At 33.6% G+C, this 19,789-nt stretch overlaps 2 protein-coding genes across 3 annotated transcripts in view; one reads left to right on the forward strand and one right to left on the reverse strand.

The window, feature by feature from the left end:
- The window catches only part of RUNDC3B (RUN domain containing 3B), a 191,054-nt gene that overhangs the window by 105,255 nt on the left and 66,010 nt on the right, over positions 1 to 19,789 (reverse strand). For both annotated transcript variants that reach the window (XM_023226644.2, XM_023226645.3), the window contains exon 3: positions 8,814 to 8,947. In XM_023226644.2, coding sequence (XP_023082412.2) covers positions 8,814 to 8,947 — 134 coding nt within the window. The remainder of the gene's footprint in view (positions 1 to 8,813; positions 8,948 to 19,789) is intronic.
- The window catches only part of ABCB1 (ATP binding cassette subfamily B member 1), a 224,043-nt gene that overhangs the window by 3,196 nt on the left and 201,058 nt on the right, over positions 1 to 19,789 (forward strand). The window lies entirely within an intron of this gene.

Raw genomic sequence — 19,789 nt, forward strand, 5'->3', positions numbered from 1 at the left:
AATTAAAATGAGCCCTCTCATAAATCATGAGAAACAGAGTTCTCTCTCATTAATAAAGATAATCAGTCTTAACATCACTTATTTAAGAAAATTTTCAATCCTGTCCTTCCAGTGGGAAGTTTTATACAACTAGTAATAAAATCCAAATTTCATGATTTATCATGAATCCAAATCATGAGTTATTGACTTTGGTGTCCCCAGAGAATTCTAAAAGCTATTACCAAATATTTAAACTAGAAAAACAAACAACAAAAAACAGAAGCCAGAAATTCTAGCACAGAATCACAGAAACAGACAATTCTTATTAAATGTAATTAATTTTCTTATGGACTTTCTATTTAGAACTAAAGAATATAAGAGATCATATTTGTAAGTAAGAATTTTATAATTCAATTATTTTCATTTTCACTCAACTCTTTCACAAATCTCTAAAAAACTTCATGAAGACTGAATATATAGAAAATCAAAACACTGCAATGGCAGTATAAAGGTGACACTAATCAATGTACATGATTGTCAACTGCCAAAAAAACATACTCTATAAACATCTACAAGTGTAGTGAATTCAGCAAACTCTGGGATAGGAAAAGTCACAAAGGAGTCAATCTAGGCAGTGGTAGAATGCAGGCTAGAAGCAGCAGTACTACTACTGGGAAGAAAATGAATGATATGGGTGTGGTTAGCATGCAAGTCAATTTACCTATCAAGCTCAACATCCCTTTTAGCTTAGCTGTGGTTGATTGGAACAGAGGAAGGAAGAGGTAAGCTACCGGCTGGCCAGTAGTCTCAAAATTCTCTCTTGAAATTTCATCTAAAAGACACAGAAACTAATAGTGGTGTCTTGAATCAAAAGGTTACAATTTCACCAATGAAGTCAGGAAAATTGCTCTCCAGAGAAAATTCAGCACAGGAGTCTATGCTGTTACTAGATAAGAAATGTAGGGAAAATCTTCCTTCCTGATTTATTAATTTAAATCCACACAAAACTGGGCTGCATTTAGTTTCCTGTATTTGAATGAATATTCTGTTATATTGTAAGGATAAGTCGCGCTAATTTTAACGGTTTCCTTTCTTTAACAAAGGAACTTTCACTAGCACAGAAGATAAACAGACATAAAGATTGTTTGGGCCAAGAAGTAGAACAACTTAAAAACTAGATTAAGGAATTTAGACCTTTTCAGTTGGTAATAGTGATCCATAAAATGAAGGTTTATGAAAAAATAAATAAGTAAAAGTAGTCAACACTTAAAAATGTAATTAATATGTGCTACGCCCTGTTTTAAGAGCTTTATATACATTAAGAAGATAAGTAATTCTCCCAGTAATTGTGTGAGTTAGGTTACAACACTATCCCTACTTTATGCACAAATGAAAAACAGACACAATTAGAAGAGAAGAAATTCATTTTACTACCACCAAACTGACCAGCCTAATTATGTTAATACCTATACACTCCACCTTCTTTCCTGTTTCAGGGGATGAGCTGTCAGCATTTAAGAGAGTTAAAAAAAAAAAAAAAAGGAAAAAAAAGCACAGAGTAGGAAAAATTAAAATTAAATTATAACTATCTGACAGACAACTCTTATCCATAAAATACAATGAATTTTTAAAAACCTGTAAGAAGAAAACAATTTAAAAATGGGTTTGCAATGGGATGATTTTTAACTATAGATTACATTGCTTTAGCAAATATTAGATATTCAGATATTTCCACGCTTTTTGTGTTAGTTTTGGTGAATAATTTTTTAAAAGAAATTTCCCATTTCTTCTAAATTTTCAAATTTATATAATAGATGTGAAGTTATTCGTAATATCCTTTTTCAGAATTTTTAATGTCTGTGAGATATACACACTTGGCCTCTTCTTCATTCCTCATATTGGTAATTTATATTATCTTTTGATCTTCTTGAATAGTCTTGCTAGAAGCTTATAAATTGCATTAATCTTTTTAAAAACACTTTTAGTTTGGTTGATTTTCTTACATATTTGTTTCAATTTTATTGAATTTTTACTGTTATTTCTTTCCTTCTACTTTGACTTTAATCTATATCTTTTTTCACAGCTTCTTGAGATGAAACTTTTGATCACCAATTTCCAGTTTCTATTCTTTTATAAAATACACAAAAGCCTATTTAAGCCTATTCCTTTAAGCACAAGTTTTTTTTTTATATGTTGTATTTTCATTATCAGTACTTTCCAAATATTTTTCAATTTCAACGGTGATTTATTTTTTCATCCATGGATTACTTAGCAGTTCTCCTCAGTTTCACTCATATAGACATTTTCTTATTTTTTCCTTGTTTATTTTTGATTCTAGCTTAATTCCACTGTGGTTAGAGAACATACTTTATAAAATTTCAATCCTCTGAAATTCACTGAGATAAATTATGGCTCAGAAAATGGTCAATTTAGTATAACTCCTCTGTGTGTATAAGACTGTATATTTTGTAGTTATATCTGTTTTTTTGTTTTGTCTTGTTTTTTTCTTTTCTTTCTTTCTTTTTGTTTTTTTTTTGAGACAGGGTCTTGCTCTGTCACCCAGGCTGGAGTGCAGTGGTGCGATCTCAGCTCACTGCATGCAACCTCGGCCTCACAGGCTCAAGTGATCCTCCCACCTCAGCCTCCCAAGTAGCTGGGGCTACAGGTGCATACCACCACACCTGGCTAATTTTTGTATTTTTTATATAGACTGGGTTTCACCATGTTGCCGAGACTGGTCTTGAAATCCTGAGCTCAACTGATCTGCTCACCTTGGCCTCCCAAAGTGCTGGGATTACAAATGTGAGCGATCACACCTGGCCTTCGAATTTTAACATATTCCAATAATCTAGTAATTTTATGTATTTCAGTTTTCTCATAATATTCATATTTCCATTTTCTTGAACCTATTACAATTGCTTAAAAGTCCGTAATCTCTATCACCCATAGGTTTGTTTTAATTGTCTTTTTTATTTTTCTTGATTACAGTCATTCAATCTTGTTTCTTGATGTGCCTGATGATTTTTTACTGTATACTGGACATTCTGTATGAAAATTTACAGCAACTCTGAGGCTACCTTTCTCCAGAGTAGATTTAATAGCAGTTCTTGTTTTTAGCTAGATTTGGCTTTCTTAGGTTTCTGGTTGCTTATCTTGTACATTCCTTCTGTTGTTGAATTAGACCAGTTGCTGAATATGCTAGTCACATCAGACATCCATATACCCATGCATCCTTCCATCCAACAAATTTGCTGTGCAAATATTAAGCACGGTAAGCAAGGTGCAGAATACAAGATATGGCCATGATTAAAAGTTCAGATGTTATTCTCAGTGCAGTGGGGGAGCTACTTGAGAGTTTTTTTAATTGATAGAATATTGTAATCTGATTTGCATTTTATAAGATCAACTTGGTGCTGAAGGGATAATAAATTGAAGGGAGGAGTAGAAGCAGAGAATTTACTTAGAAGGGTGTAATTGGAGTCTAAAACAGAGTTGATCCCAGAGGTAAGAAAACGATCAGATTCCAGTGATAACAGAATATCTTGTACTAGAGGGCCCTACTGCTGAGAACAACTATAAAAGTTGAATAAAATAAGCGAAGTAACAAATTTAAGATATAAGAGAGCAACCAAGGCATGAGAACTTGAGTGGCCACAGTCCTGGAGAGATGGATGTTACATGAGCTGAGCCGCACATCCATCTTGGCTTTAGCCTGAAGTTATTTGTCTATTCACATCCTAGGTATAGAGACTAAGCAGAAAGCGGTGGAGGTGGGGATTTTTATTTCCTTGGGCAGATAAACAGAAGTTGGAGCTTGGAACTGCCACTGAACTGCAGACAAATGTGCCTGGAGTTGTGCATGCAGTTTTCCTATGGGGTCGTTGCCAACTTAAGTCATCTGTAGCTCAAAGCAAAGTCCCATAAGCAAAGCTGAAAGCAGCAGGGAAGAGGTAAAACAGCTGATTGATGATTTCACAGTCTAGTTCTGGAGAGAGAGAGGTTAGAGTTCAAGGGCAAACAAGGTGAAGGGCAACTGTAAACACTCCAGGTTTTTACTTGAGGCCCCTGAAAGACTGTCTTTGGAGTAAGGGAAATTACGAAGATTAATGCAAATAAAGGCCTAAAAATAGTCCCCTAAATTGTGTGAGAAGATTTTCTAGTACTCTGACTGACTGCCAAAATAGCTGCAAATGAATTGGAGATACAAAGATTACAAACATGATCCTCAACTCAAATATTTTATTCTATTGTTAGGCTATGTTTAAGTCTTACGAAATAGGCTAAACTAGTCACAGACTTAGCAGAGAAAGGGAATGGTTAGCATTTCGTTGTTGTTGTTGTTGTTGTTGTTGTTGTTGTTGCTGTTTTAGATGGAGTCTCTGTTGCCCAGGTTGCAATGCAATGGCATGATCTCCGCTCACTGCAACCTTTACCTCCTGGGTTTAAGCGATTCTCCTGCCTCAGCCTCCAGAGTAGCTGGGATTACAGGCATGCGCTACCACTCTTGGCTAATTTTTCATATTTTAAGTAGAGATAGGGTTTTGCCATGTTGGCCAGGCTGGTCTCGAACTGCCGACCTCAGGTGATCCACCTGCCTTGGCCTCCCAAAGTGCTGGGATTACAAGCGTGAGCCACCACACCTGGCCCATTGATCTTAACCTAGACAAAAGTATGAGATTGTCCATGGTGACAAGCTTCTACGATATGAATCTAAGTGGTACCAGGACAGATAATTGTGATAGAATTGTGATAAAGTGTACTGAGCTGTATACTGTTCACCAGGCAAATTTAGCTGTGTTTCAGTTCTGAAATATCTTTTCACATGTGTCAAGGTAAAATGACACTATGCTAGTAGTCATTCAAGATTGCAGCTCTAAGCCTCAATAAACCTGCCATCTGAGGCATCTGTTTAATCCTTCAATCCAGGCACGTGACAGATGTGACTTACTGAGTAGATTAAATAAACTGCTCTTTTCATTGCAATTAATAAAGACAAAGGTAATCTTCCTCCACAGACTCTTCCCAGCATAACCAGGCAACTCAAAGAATTCTCTTTCCCCACTAAATGGAATCTGTTTGAGGCCTGAGCAAAACAAAGATATAAATGCAGGATTTGGAACATGATTGTTCTATGGTGTTTTGATACTCAATACCAATACTTCACAGAATAAATATTAACTCTCTGCTGGATAACATTTTGCTGTGCAGGAATTAGTTCTAAGAGCCTTGTTAAGAGAGTTGGTCAGCTAGGGTTTGGGTTTCTTTCTTCTACCCAGGTCCAAATGCTACATTTCTAATGTTTGTTAACTTCTTAATTGCTTTTTGTATTTTGGGATATGCTAGTTTTATAAATATATCCTCCCTTCTATTGAAAGGGTTTAGAATATACTGTTACATTCCTCTCTCCTACTTTTGATTTGAAAATGAGAACGTTTATGTAGCATCTAGAATACTTCTTATAGATTTGATTTATTCAAATTACAGCTAATGTTTAACCTTAGCCTAAACCTTAGCAAAAAGAAACCTAGATACAATTCTTAAGTCATAAAGAAAACATAAAGGAAAACTGAGACTGGGTGCTGTGGCTCACGCCTATAATCCCAGCACTTTGCAAGGCCAAGGTGGGCAGATTACTTGAACTCTGGAGTTTGAGATCAGCCTGGCCAACATGGTGAAACCCCATCTCTACCAAAATTACAAAAATTAGCCACGTGTGGTGGGCACACACCTGTAGTCCCAGCTACTTGGGAGGTTGAGGCAAGAGAATTGCTTGAGTCTGAGAGGTGGAGGTTGCAGTGAGCTGAGATCGTGCCATTGCACTCCAGCCTGAGAGACAGAGCTAGACTCTGTCTCAAAAAAAAAAAAAAAAAACTGATAAAACTCAACTAAGATGCAAAGGGGAATTCACATTGCATATTTTTAAAATCTGTAGTTCAAAAATTAAAAAGTAAATAAATGAATTAAAAATTCAGTAGTTTGAGGAAACACGTCAAAGGACAATCGTTGGGACAAAAAAGACATCTGTAAATATGTAATAAAAATAGGATTTAAATATCTGAAGGAAAAATTTAATTAAAAAAAGAAAATCTAACTATAATTATTTTACAAATGAAGAAATGTACTGGTTTAAAAACATGTGAGACAGAGAAGAAAACTGATCCAGCCTGAGAGAATTGAAAGGTATTGAAGCAGGAAGTTCCTTGTTGCTACAACCCCTTGGTTGAAGACTGGCAGGAAGGAGCAGTGGCTTTAGCAAGTGAACTTTATAGTTATAGTCTCAAAAAGGTGACAAAAATCATAGCTATTAACTGTATCCAAAAATATACTTTCATATTAAGGAGCTAAAAATGTTTTACCTGTGTTTCTAATTATGTCACTACATTTAAACATTATAGATTTTGGTTTTTAAAACATATACTCAGTTCGTGCTTACAAAATATTTAATTCGAACATATCTTCATCAATTTTGCTGAACAAAAATTTTCCAAAAGAAAAAAAAAAAATCCTAAACAAAAAAAGGATGCAAGAACAAAAAACTTGGAAACTATACTTTGGAAAGATAATTGTTATACTTTAGCTTATTACATAGATATATAATTTATAATTCTATAATTGTGAAACAATGAATGATGTCTTCATCTTAAAACTGTAAATATCAATTTTCAATCTTTATCTTTTACTTAATCTTTCATTCTCTAATTTATAAATGTCAAAATAGTAAAGCTACTCTGACAATTCAATAAAAATAAATACAAAAAGCTGATACAGGTTAAGTATTCTTTTTCAAAAATGCTTGGGACAAGAGTATTTCAGATTCTGAGTATTTTTTGATTTTGGAATATTTGCATTAAATGCTCCATTTAGCATTTTCTTTGAACATCATGGTGGTGTTCAAAAAGTTTTAGTTTTGAGATCATTTCAGATTTCACATTTTCAGTTTTGGGATGTTCAATTTGTTTGACTTAATAGTTCAGACATTTTACAATCCTAAAAATTACTGAGGACCCCGAAGAAGTTTTATGTAGGCTATATCTACCAAATTTACTGTATCACAAGTCAAAACTGGAAACTTAAATATTAGGTAATTCAAAAATAACAAGTCGGTCATGGCGACCCACGCCTGTAATCCAGCACTTTTGTAGGCTGCAGCAGAAAGACAGCTCAAAGCCAGGAGTTCTAGACCAGCCTGGGCAACAAAGAAAGACACTATCTCTAGAAAAAATTTTAAAAATTTGCCAGGCATGGTGGCATGCACCTGTAGTCCCAGCTACTCAGGAAGTTGAGGTCAGAGGATCACTTGAGCCTAGGAGTTCTAGCCTGCAGTGATAGTACCACTGCACTCCAACACAGGCAACAGAGCAAGATCTTGCCTCTAAAAAATAAAATAAAATATAAAACAAAACAAAACAAAATATAACAATAAACCCATTATATGTTAACATAAATAACATTTTTTAATGAAAAATAACTATTTTTCCTAAGCAAAAATATTAGTGAGAAAAGTATCTCTGTTTTACATTTTTTTCCTAATCGCTTTAGTGTCTGGCGTAATACAAGAGAATTAGATATCTGCTTCTGCATTCCATCTGTTACAATGTGTTGTTTTGGTTGAAGTATATTAAGAAAATCTAGCTTCACAAGATATATGGTTGGAAAGGGAATCTTTTAATAGTCTTTTCAGATAAGTGTAGATATTATCTTTTGTTCTAGATCAAAACTCACTAAGTGATAAATTTCTGTAATCATATTAATGACTTTTTCATACTAGTAAATGAAATCTACTGACCTACCTTGCACTTTGAATTGATCTTTTTACCCATACATGATTTTGTAATTCCATGAATTGATCATTTGGGAAATACAAGTTATGCACTTCTATCCAATGTTGACACAATTCATTAAATAATTTAAAAATAAATTTGTTGATATCAACATCAATGTTTTATAAAAGCTTTTCTAAATTGGGAAGCTATGAAGCTTAAGATGGTGAATATAAGTTTCGAAAATTCTAGTTTTTACTTAAAAGCTTTAATTTCACCATTGGCAACAAATACTGTCAGCTGTTTCCTTGAAGTAATAGGCTCACTTCTTTCTTCTTCTTTTTTTTTTTTTTTTTTGAGAAAATATCTGCCAAATGCCTAAGTCCAAAAAATTATGGTTTATAAGTTTTTCTTTTCAGTAAAATTATATTACATTTAAAAATATCTAGTTCAGCTCACAGTTCAAAGAATTGTACAAGTGTTATTCTTGAAGCAACCATCATATTTCAGTACGTTGCAGAAATGCTTTATGCATACTTCCCATTTTGTTACTCAGGATATTAAAAAGACAAATCCTCAAAGTTGAGATTTAATAAGAATTAATGTTTCCATCATGGTCATTCTTAAGTTGAAACCATCTTTAAAAGAAAATACTGACTGCATGGTGGGGAAGAACTCAAGACTACTTGCACAGTTTGATGTCACTGCATTAATTCGTGCTAAGGTTCCAACAGTTTTATCCACCATTATGTCTGTATTGGCAGTGCAAATGTCAACACAATGAAAGGGAAAAGGCAAATAACATGTTGATATTATATAAAATACTTTTGTCATTATGTACCCATTAAAGAAAGGGTCTTGGACATCTTCAGGGTTCTGCTGAACATTATTTGAGAGCCACTAGTTTAGATAATTCAAGAAATGTGGAAACATCGCAGAACAGGAAGTATTTTATTATGCTTCTTAAGAAAAGGAAATTCATAATAAGTAGCTTCACACCTTCCTGCTATTCCAAATACATGCAATGAAAAAAAAAAAAAAAAACCAGAAATGAGTCTCTGACTAATGTCTTACCTTAGCTCTAGAAGAACTGACATTTTCCATATTTTCAATGCTGCAGATACAATTCTGTGAAACTTTCCGGCAAGCCACTCTGATATAGTCCCAGAAACTACGAGGACTTTCATAACCAAACCACGTTACTTGACCTTCAGGAGACAAATTATGATACAAAATTTTAAAAAGTAAAATAAAACTAGACTTGAAAATGCAAGAACAATAAAATTCTGAAAAATAAAGGTAATATAGTGGGCTATATTGGCAAGGGCACCACCAATCTAAGTGTTAAAAAGCCTCAAATCTAGTCCTATTCTATCTTTAACTAGTGGTGTTACTTTGGAAAATTTACTTAATTTACTTAATGAGTCTGGATCACAGTTTGTCAACAATAAAACCAAACTAAATGAAGGGGACTAGACACTAGAAATATCCTGCCATTTAACATCCTATTATCTAATACAGTCACTGAAACAGCACACAGGAAACGTTCCTGCACTTCTAGTTAAGCATTAATAAATGTCATCAGTTGAATTCTAAACCTTTCTCTACTTAGAAAAACAGAAAAAAAACCCCACCACCATAATTCTTTTCTCCTTTTCATAAGGATACTTCAAAAAGGGTATACAATGTGTGGTTTGCTTTATAAATAAATAAAATCAATTAGCATCCTATATTCACTAATAATGCATAACCACCTACCCAACCATTCTCATCTATAAAGCTCCCCTTTAACTGTCATTTGTTTGCTCTCTTCCAGTTAAGAACTCATGAAAGACTTGTAACCTTTCAGATTTGGCTAACTATGTATCCGTTCATGACTAAATGTTCTATTGTGCATAGGTTATATTAGTATTAATATTTCTATGTAGGTTAGGCATGGTGACTCACGCCTGTAATCCCAGCACTTTGGAAAGCCAAAGTGGGTGGATCACCTGAGGCCAGGAGTTCGAGGCCAGCCTGGCCAACCTGGTGAAACCCCATCTCTACTAAAAATACAAAAACGAGCTGGGCGTGGTGGTGCGTGCCTGTAATCCCAGCTACTTGAGAGAGGCTGAGGCAGGAGGATCACTTGAACCCGAGAGGTGGAGGTTATAATAAGCTGAGATTGAGTCACTGCACTCCAGCCTGGGCGACAGAGCAGGATTCTGTCAAAAAAAAATTCTATGCAGGACTCCGAATATTAGTTTCACAGGAAACATTTTCTACACTCAGTATTTTTAAGTGGAATATGAGAGAAATCTTAATACTTTCTTTAGTTGTCTAGAATGACTAGTCTTCCCTAGGAAAGTTGTTTAATCTTCATGTAGAAAGATTTGCTTTTATATTTTGAAATAAGTGCTTTTATCATCATGAATTAATAATGTATTTTAAATCCTCCCTTCCTCAGTAATTACTTCTCTGCAGCAACATCAATAAGTATTCTTGTCAGAAAGCACCATTTTAGGACTAATGTCTGAGATAGTATCTGAGTGGTTCCAAACCATGGCAGAACATTAGTATAACTGGACTACTTTTAAAAAATACTCAAGTCTAGCCTCCCCACAAACTGAATAATCAAAATCTTTAGGGGAAGATGTAGCCATTTGAATTTTTTAAAAATCTCCCTCTAGTATTTCTAGTGATGTACTTATTATTAATTAACCAACAGAAATCCTACAAGTCATGATAGGTAACTTCTATTCATTATTCAGGGCGTTTTAAAGGCCTCCTCTTCCAGAAACCCATGCATGATCCCAACAGCCAGTCTCTCTGTTGGCACAGCACCCTGTGCTTACTTCTCCTCAAGATTATTTCTTTACTTGATTATTTCACATACTAGGCGGTAAGATCACTAAGACAGGAATTTTTTCTTATTTTAGATCAATCTCTAACACTTGACACAGTGCTTGCTTGGCTCACAGTAGGCACTCAATAAATATTTGTTGAAAAATTAAGTTGATAAATCAGCACAACACAGATAATCTTAATTGCAAAGAACACAAAAAATTAATTTAAAAAATCCAATTAGTATCTTTTTATAGCAATAGTTTTGGTAACAGTCTGCTAGTGTTTGCATGATTACAAACATCAAATATTTTGCACAAACATATTTTTCTTTATATAAATAAAAAGAAATACATCTATAAATCTTTATTCAAGTAACCATACAATTCAATGCCTCTTTAAAAATAAAATATTGCGGCCGGTCGCAGTGGCTCACGCCTGTAATCCCAGCACTTTGGGAGGCCCAGGCTTGTGGACCACGAGGTCAGGAGATCAAGACCATCCTGGCTAACATGGTGAAACCCCTTCTCTACTAAAAATACAAAAAAAAAAAATTAGCCAGGTATGGTGGTGGGCACCTGTAGTCCCAGCTACTTGGGAGGCTGAGGCAGGAGAATGGCGTGAACCTAGGAGGTGGAACTTGCAGTGAGCTGAGATTGCGCCACTGCACCCCAGCCTGGGTGACAGAGTGAGACTCCATCTCAAATAAATAAATAAATAAATAAAAAATAAAATAAAATTTTGCTACTTACAAATAGAAATCTACAGATTTCTCCCTCTTAATCTCTCTCCATCACTTTCTTCTGCTCCCTTTCTTCTTTTAACTAAAAGTTTCCCGGTATAATACCTCAGTATAGTTTGTCTCTAGGGCACTTTTCATGTCATCAGTTTGTTAGCCATTTGGAGGGGAAGCAGGGTGACTGGTGGTTAAGAACATGGGCTTTGAGTCAGGTAGACCTGAACTAGATCACTTTCTAGCTACAGGATCTTGAAAAAATGACTTAGGTTCACTCTATGAGTCTGGGCCTCTTCTGTAAATTGAAAATAATGATAGTACCTACTGGATAGTACTGTTGTAAGGATTAGATGAGACCATGTATGTGCAGCAAGTAGCAAAGAGTCTAGTGCATACTAAATTCAAAATAAGTGTTAATTATTACTATTGTTATTACTGTAATCACACAAGTAGTTACAGGGACCAAGCTCTCCTTGCATCACGAAATGAAGTAGGAATGAGATGCAAAGTTAAATTCTTCACATTACTTGCTTTGGAATCTAGAGAAATCTTCCAAATTTACTCCCTAATCCAACTTTACTTCCATCATGAACCATTGTAAAGTTACTTCCTCAAATGTTTCTAACTTCAACTCATTTTCCTTGCCTTCTATTATTTGGGATCATTCTATAATTTCAAAATGAGAGCTATAGCTGCCAGACTTTCTTCAAGAAATGAAGTACTACACACTGGAAAGAATATTAAGGGAAGAGTATCACCAAGATTCTGTGGCGAGTTTAAGTCTCTCTAAAAAGACAATACGGGAAAGAGAAGTCAGAGAAATAGGCAAGGGAAAATAAAACATTTTATTAGCCAACGGCAACCACCTATAGTGGTAATCCAGATAGGTAACCACGGGGAAAGATAAAGCATAGGTTGCCCATGAACAAGAAGACTTTCCTTTTTAAGGAAATGTACAAGGATCCAGGACTTTGGCACAGGGCATGGTTTGCTTTTCTGTAATGTTATTTTAAGCCTTCTCTTTAGTTTCAGATGGCTGAAGAAAATAATTTGTAGGATGTTTCGAAGTAGAGCTGTTGAAAACCAAAGAGTATAAAAAAAGCCCTGTTTTGGAGGAGAGAAAACAGAGACAGAAAAACTAGAAAACTAGAGTTAGGTTAAGCAGAGAAGGACTGGGTACTAAATCCTTGGAACTCCTGCTATAGGTAGGGCACACTATCTACAAGGACTTTTACCCAAAAGATAATGAAAAGATTTCCCAGATTACAAACTGAGAAGCTAAGCAATTGACAGGATGGCATATCATCACGACTTGCAGGGCCATAAATCAACTGGCAAGATCTTCATAACACGTTTATCTGCTCTACAAATTAGATGTGAGATGACTTGGCTTGATTCTGGTATCCTTCCTTTTCCATGTGTATCATTTCCAAAGTGAAGCTCTTAACTCAAGACACTGAATTTTTCACATTCAGAAAGATATTCTTCAAGAGAAGGTAAATTATCTTGCTAGAACCTCCAAACAAGCTTTCATGTAAATTGTCTGTATATCTTAGGATTTCACCTAAATAATTAAATAATTTCTGCAGCTACAGAAAAGGTTTAATTTAGTTCAATATAACAGATGTGTTCAATGAGTTATCTGTGATATTATTTGAACATCACTTTTATGTAAATACAGATTAACTGCTAGTAAAAGTCTATAACCTGTATTTAACAGGAAAATTTAAAAACAAAGTTATAAGCTACCCTTTAAAAATAAATATTGAAGTAATACCACTCCCCAAATACTTTGACTTCCTTCAAAAATAATCACAAAAGACAATCATATAGCAAGAAACTGACTACTCTATATCTTGAAGAAATGTTATTCCAAAGATGAGATATGCTGTCAATAACAGAATTCTCTTTAAAGTTCTCAATGAATATAGGTATACAACATGCTTTCAATTATAAGTGTTCTTAGAAGTTAACATTTTACCAATGAAAAAGTTAAACAAGCTTTTTAAAATGTATTCCCATCCCATCAATCCAACTCTATTCATCTTTAGGCATAGAAACAAATGGTGAAAAGTTTGCTAGACTAAAAGACAATTTGTTACTGACCAGCTATGTGATTATCTTTCCAACTAAATTGCCTCATCTTCAGGACCCAAAAATTGCCTGTCATCTCTAGGGTCCAATGTTACTCTAAAATTACTCTTCTATACTCTTTAAGTGAGTTATCCATTTACACTCTGCAATATGTCTGTGTTCTGTTTGTGTCTTATTTTATGGCCAGAATAAGACCTTCTAAGAACAGAAATTAAATTTTCTAAAGTGGTTCTCTACTAAGCAGTAGCTGACACATCATCTTTTCACAATATAATAAAAATATAAATGAATCTCTTAAGTGACTTATTTCACCACCTTTAGTAACAGTGCTTAGCTAAACAGTGAATGACAAACTGATTTCACAAATTAAAGTTCTGTTAGAGTTAAAATATATCACCCACTTGACAATATTAAAGACTATTATCTTTGAGCTGCTATTCATCTAGACAATCAACAAAAGACAAGATAGTCCTACCACATTTTAATAAACCACTCTGATGTCACTGAAAAAGCTTTCAGATATTTAAAGAAAATTGGTTCCTTTTAAAAACTTGTGGACTTCTCACTTTGAACTTTGTAGCAGCAATCCCAAGTTTCTTACTGCTAATTTATAAAAGCCAGCTTAATCTTATCCACTATTTTATCAAACAGAGAAAATTTCCATTTCTGTAAAAGGTCAGAAACTTTTCCTTTAAAAAAGTACTATTATTAGTTGAGGTTTATATTTATTAGAACACCCAGCTTTGAAGGTAAAATTATGACACTGATCCATTTTCTAACTAAAATCTCAATTAATGTTCTAAAAAATAGAACAATTATAAATACTTAAAAATAATTAGTTACACTTTAAATTGAATCTGAGGCAGTCAGAATCTACATTAGATACTGAATTGTGCTTACATTGCTAGTTCTACATGTTACTTACAGGACACTTCAAGTATATCATTTAGGCACTATGAATCAGTTACTCATCTACAAAATGTAACTATTTTCCTTTGGTATTGACAATGTAATGTCTAGCTCACTAGTAAGGAATTTATCACAAACATATACAAAAATCTAAAGTATGTGTCTCTACCATAACAATTAGTCAACTCTTAATTTTCCAAAACAAAAAGATTAAGATGACCAGGTTCAGCAAAAATCTGAATATTGAATCAATTTAATAGACTTTTTTATCCCAGTAATTTTACTCTCTCTGACATGGAGAACAAACGTTTTGTTTTTTTCCTTCCACCAGCATTATTAACATAAGGCTTAAAGTACTGGTGGAATGACATCGTACATGACGGCTGAAGTCCACACAGAGAGCTACACATAAATGTGTACCCCTGAAGAAATCAAGTATAATGTGTGTACCCCTGAAGAAATCAAGTATAATGTGTGTCAGTAGTGATTAAGACTATAGGTACAGAACATAAAACAGAATTGCTTGAAAGGATTAATTGTGGGAATGAAAATTAAGGAAATGACATTTGTTTTTTACTTTTTCTCCTTTGTTCTACTATTTAAAAATAATGACTATATTGCTTTTCCAAGCAAAAAATATAGAAAGCTAGATCATAAGTACAGACGTCCAGCAGTGTTTTGCATATAGAAGAAACTCAATTTTAAAAAGTTTTGAATAAGTAAGTAAAGATATGCATTCTATCTGGGAGAAAGGAAACTAAGAAATACATTCCCACTAATGGTTCAAGAATGAAAAAGCAGTTATTGTTTACAGGGCCACATCTATGTTTTACTGAGACTGGAATATTCATTCAGCTTCCCTTAGCTTCTACTACACATGTAATATTTATTATTATAAAGCACTTAAAAAGTAAATAGGTTATTATATTGTGTGGATTTACAAGATTTTAATTTTAAAATTTAGCATAAGCCTACTTGTGCCCTCTGGATTTAAAAAAACAAAAACACACAAAAAAGAAAGCTTCACAAAACCCATGCAATGTACTAAAAAAGATCACTTAACTGATACAGCCCTCCCCCGAAAGTCAATTCCATGCTCCCGTGCAGCTCAGTGGCGGGAGACATCACCAGCATAGAGTACCTTGAAGAGGTATTTGGAGATGAGCCAGCCATCTGCAACTTTGGGAAATCTCTTTAAAAAAAATAACAACAACAACACATAGATATTTAAGAAACCTGCCATCATGTTTTCAAGTCCAAACTGAATAGCCCAACTAAGATGGCTACATATAATTTTGAAGCAGTAACCACTACTTTTACCTACTAAATAAATGAACTCTTAAGATAAATATGAGTTACACTTGGCACCTAAACGAAGCTAGTTCCTTGTAGATTACTGTATTGGAGAGGCTAAGGTGTCTGTAAGTCATAGAAATACATGAGCAGAAATTGTTCCCTGTTTACTTTTACCTCTATCATTCTTTCTCAGATATAATAAACTGATCAGTATAATAGACCTCAAAGATGAGCAACGGCTTGACTGAACTTGCTGGCTATGCACCTCAGAACTTATAAGATTGGTTAGGAAAAAAATCACTCACTTTGGGACAATATGGCTCAGAAAATTTCCAACTTTAAAAATAAATACACATTTTTTAATGTTAACTTTTCTAAAAGTTATAAACAAATACATTTTGAAATGCAGCCATTCTTTTTTTTGCCGAAGAATTGTTAAAACTTTTATGTTTTCTTCCCTGTATGAGAGCAGCACTTAGATATTATGTAAAATATTGGTCAGTTTAACCAACATTGACTAAATGCCTACTCTATCAAAAACACTGTTTTATTTGTTACAGCTTCCAATTCTTGTTTAACAAATCACCAACTGGAAAAGTACTAGAAATTTTTGCTGTATTTTTTGGAAATTGCTAGTATAATAATATGGGAAAACTCCAAAGCCAAATTTCTGAAATAACATTCCCAAAAAATAACATTTCCTTCTCTCATAGTCAAACACTGAAATCTCCAATAGCAAATAGTCCCACACCTTTCCAAACACTTAGATCCTTTATAAAACCAATACAAGACAAACACATACAGCTAGTAATGTGACGTGAAAAATGAAAGGAAGGAGATACATACAGTTGTGCCACATCTACACATCTACCATTCACTCTATTCTCTTACTTCCATAACATTTTAAACAAATATTAAATTTGGAAAAACATATCCTAAAAGATCTTTAACTTGGTACACTAGTTAAAGCTTATATTAGAACATAATGTTTTTGCTATAACTACAACAAACAAAAATGAAATTTCTCAACATTGAAATGTATATCAGAATAGAATGCTTTTCATTGCAAATAACATCAATTCCTAATGTTTAAACCATATTTACTATCTCTGTCCTAAAACAAAGTTCTCTATATTATTTGTGATTTATAGATCTAAAAACTTATCAAAGTAAAAACAATTTCCATGAAAATCTGACTTAAAGAAATTTTACTACAAAAAATGTACCAAATAAGCATATCATGACCAGATTTATGGCATTTATTAACCAATCCCTCATATACTGTGAAAACCAATTACTGAAAATATCATGAAACTCAATTTATAGGGTTTTTGTGTGTGTTTGATTTTTAAGAGACAGGGTCTCACTTTGTCACCCTGGCTGGAGCTCAGTGATGCATTCATAGCTCACTGCAACCTCAAATTCTTGGGCTCAAGTGATCCTCCTGCCTTAGTCTTGTGAGTAGCTAAGGCTACAGGCGCATGTCACCAGGCTTAGCTAATGTTTTTACGGTTTTTTTTTTTTTGTAGAGACCAGATCTTGCTACGTTGCCCAGACTGGTCTCGAACTCCTGGGCCCAATGGATTATCCTGCCTTGGTCTCCCAAAGCATTGGGATTACAGTTGTGAGCCACAATGCCTGGCCTAGATTATGTTTGTTATGTTTTTTAAAAGCTGTTAGTAGGCTAGCCTCTGTGTCCTGATTTTCATTTTGGCTGTGAAAGACCATGGGAAAATTTTCTTAAATTTTTCACTTATTTGTAGGATTTAATTGCTTTAATTACAATTTAATACAATTAAGCCACTCTAGACAAGTTAAAAGCAACCAGAAATATCTGTACCAAACAATCCACTATATTCCAAGCTATCTGTACTCAAATTTCAACAGCTGTCATTTTACAGATGAGAAAAGGCAGGCCCAGAGACAAAGCTGCCAAGACCCAGCAATCAGTGTTCTCTGTAGCTTCAAGCTGACCTACTCCTTAGGAGATAGGCAGGACTTGACTGATGGAGGATAATTAGTCAGTTGGTTTTCCTGGTTGGTTAGAGTTCTCACTGACAACCCCAGAAGGAAGGGGGGAAAAATGAGGTAGTGAAATATGTAATGGGAAGGAATAGAAATATTTTTTATATAAAATGTAAATCCTTAGCAAGTAGAAGCGCTGCTCTTTAAAAAAATAGGTGTATGACAAAGCTCACATTATTTCAAAATGGCCCAAGGCTTGTTTGTAGAAGGGTTCTTATTTGAGATGGAAACAGAACCTTTTGTTATAAAATATATAATGTTAAAAGAAAGTGAAACAGTATTTACTATTATGTAGCTTAGAAAAATAGTTGGGACAAGACCAAATAAATCAGGTTCAGAAAGTGTTTTGCTCAAGAACAAAATTCATTCAAATACAACAGTATAATTATACCATATAGTTATTTCAAGAGTAAGTTTCTGAAATTTCAGGCAAAGGCAGAATCAACTCGGAGATGGATATGCAATAGAAGAATGCTTCTATACTGAATACTGAAGACAGACAGCATTTACTGACCCAAAAAGTATGTAATTTTCAGTATCAAATAATTGATTCATAATTTTATTAATACTGAAATTAGCCCTCACACAGAAAAGACTATTGGCCACTGTTTTAAACAAATAAATTTGCCTTGATGATAAAACTGAATATGTTTCTCATTCACGAATACATTTACTCTTCTATATTTTGCTCCAACTTTGTTTTCCATTCATTTCCATTTCTTTGATCATTGAATCACTATCGTGATTGATATAATCAATGAATTTTAACACTTAAGAAAAAGTAAGCCTTTAGCTTTTACTATATCTATTCTATTTTTGTCTCTCTCTCTGCACATATATTTTTTTCTATAAAAGTTGCAGGTAGATATCTTTATATAAATGCACCAAGATGGATTATGGAAAAGACTCCTAGATAAAATGGTCTGTAAATGGATTACCATTTGTAAAACAAAACTAATTCAGACTTTCCCAAGTCTTGTCTATAAATTGGCAGTATCATATAGAACATATTCTATTACTAACATTGTTAAGGCGAATTGCTTAAAATCTTCCACTTTGTATTTATATATATGAGAAAAATTTTTCAGTGAAGCAACAGTTAAAAGTGTTATAGTACTGTAATTCAGCTAGCAATGAGACTATCTTTTACACAGCATTTTTCATCTTTTAACAGGTTCTGAAGTTAAAATGTAGTACTATATATAAGCTTTCTTAAACTTTAAAAATACTGCTTTAAAATGCCATTTACAGGTAGGTGGTAGGTATTAATATCTTAGAAACAAAGTATTTGTTCATTGATTTAATAATTTTTAAAATACTGAGTACCAAAATTGTGCAAATCTTTTGAAGTTTATCAAGTGCAAATCTTGTGAAGTTTAAAGGTCATAACTTTAAAGAAAAGAAAATGTAGAAAATTTTTAATAAAATAAAAATATAGATCACAAGAACAATGGCAATCAACTAAACAGTGACAACTATTAATGAAAATACCCTTCATCAAATTAAAGTATTTGAATTTATGGATAATAAAATTTTAATTTTTATTAAAATGTTTTAAATTATATCAAATATATCTGTACTATAGGGTCATCTTAGGTTCTTATACCAAGAAATCTAAGCCCCAGGCTCAGTGGCTTACACCTATATTCCTGACCCTTTAGGAGGTGGAAGCAGGAGGATCATTTGAACTCAGGGGTTTGAGATCAGACTGGGCAATATAGTGAGACTCTGTCTCTATAAAAAATTTAAATTAAAAAAAAATCTATGAGAGCTATTTAAAAATTCAGAGATTTAAAGTAAAAATATAGTGTATATGCAAACACACATAAATATTTGGCATTCAAAATTTTAACATACTTCAGTCAACTCTTAATTAGGCTATATATTAGAAATAATACATCAGAATAGGAATTTATCATTAGACTTCTAGCAAAGCAGTGTGCAGCGATATTGTTCACCTTAAGGAAAAGAGGTAACAATACCATAAAATTATTTTGAAAAGGACAACTCATTGAAATTAGAATATCAGAAAGATGTAGGAACTGAGATTATTATGATACCCTCCTAAAATGAACAAAGTTCACTAAATTGTGCAATCTTTCCCTTGTTCTATAAAATGAGAAACATTTACTTTCTTTAGATGAGCAACATTAGCACAATAAAGTAA

This window comes from Piliocolobus tephrosceles, chromosome 8 (assembly GCF_002776525.5).
Source record: "Piliocolobus tephrosceles isolate RC106 chromosome 8, ASM277652v3, whole genome shotgun sequence".
Lineage (NCBI taxonomy): Eukaryota > Metazoa > Chordata > Mammalia > Primates > Cercopithecidae > Piliocolobus > Piliocolobus tephrosceles.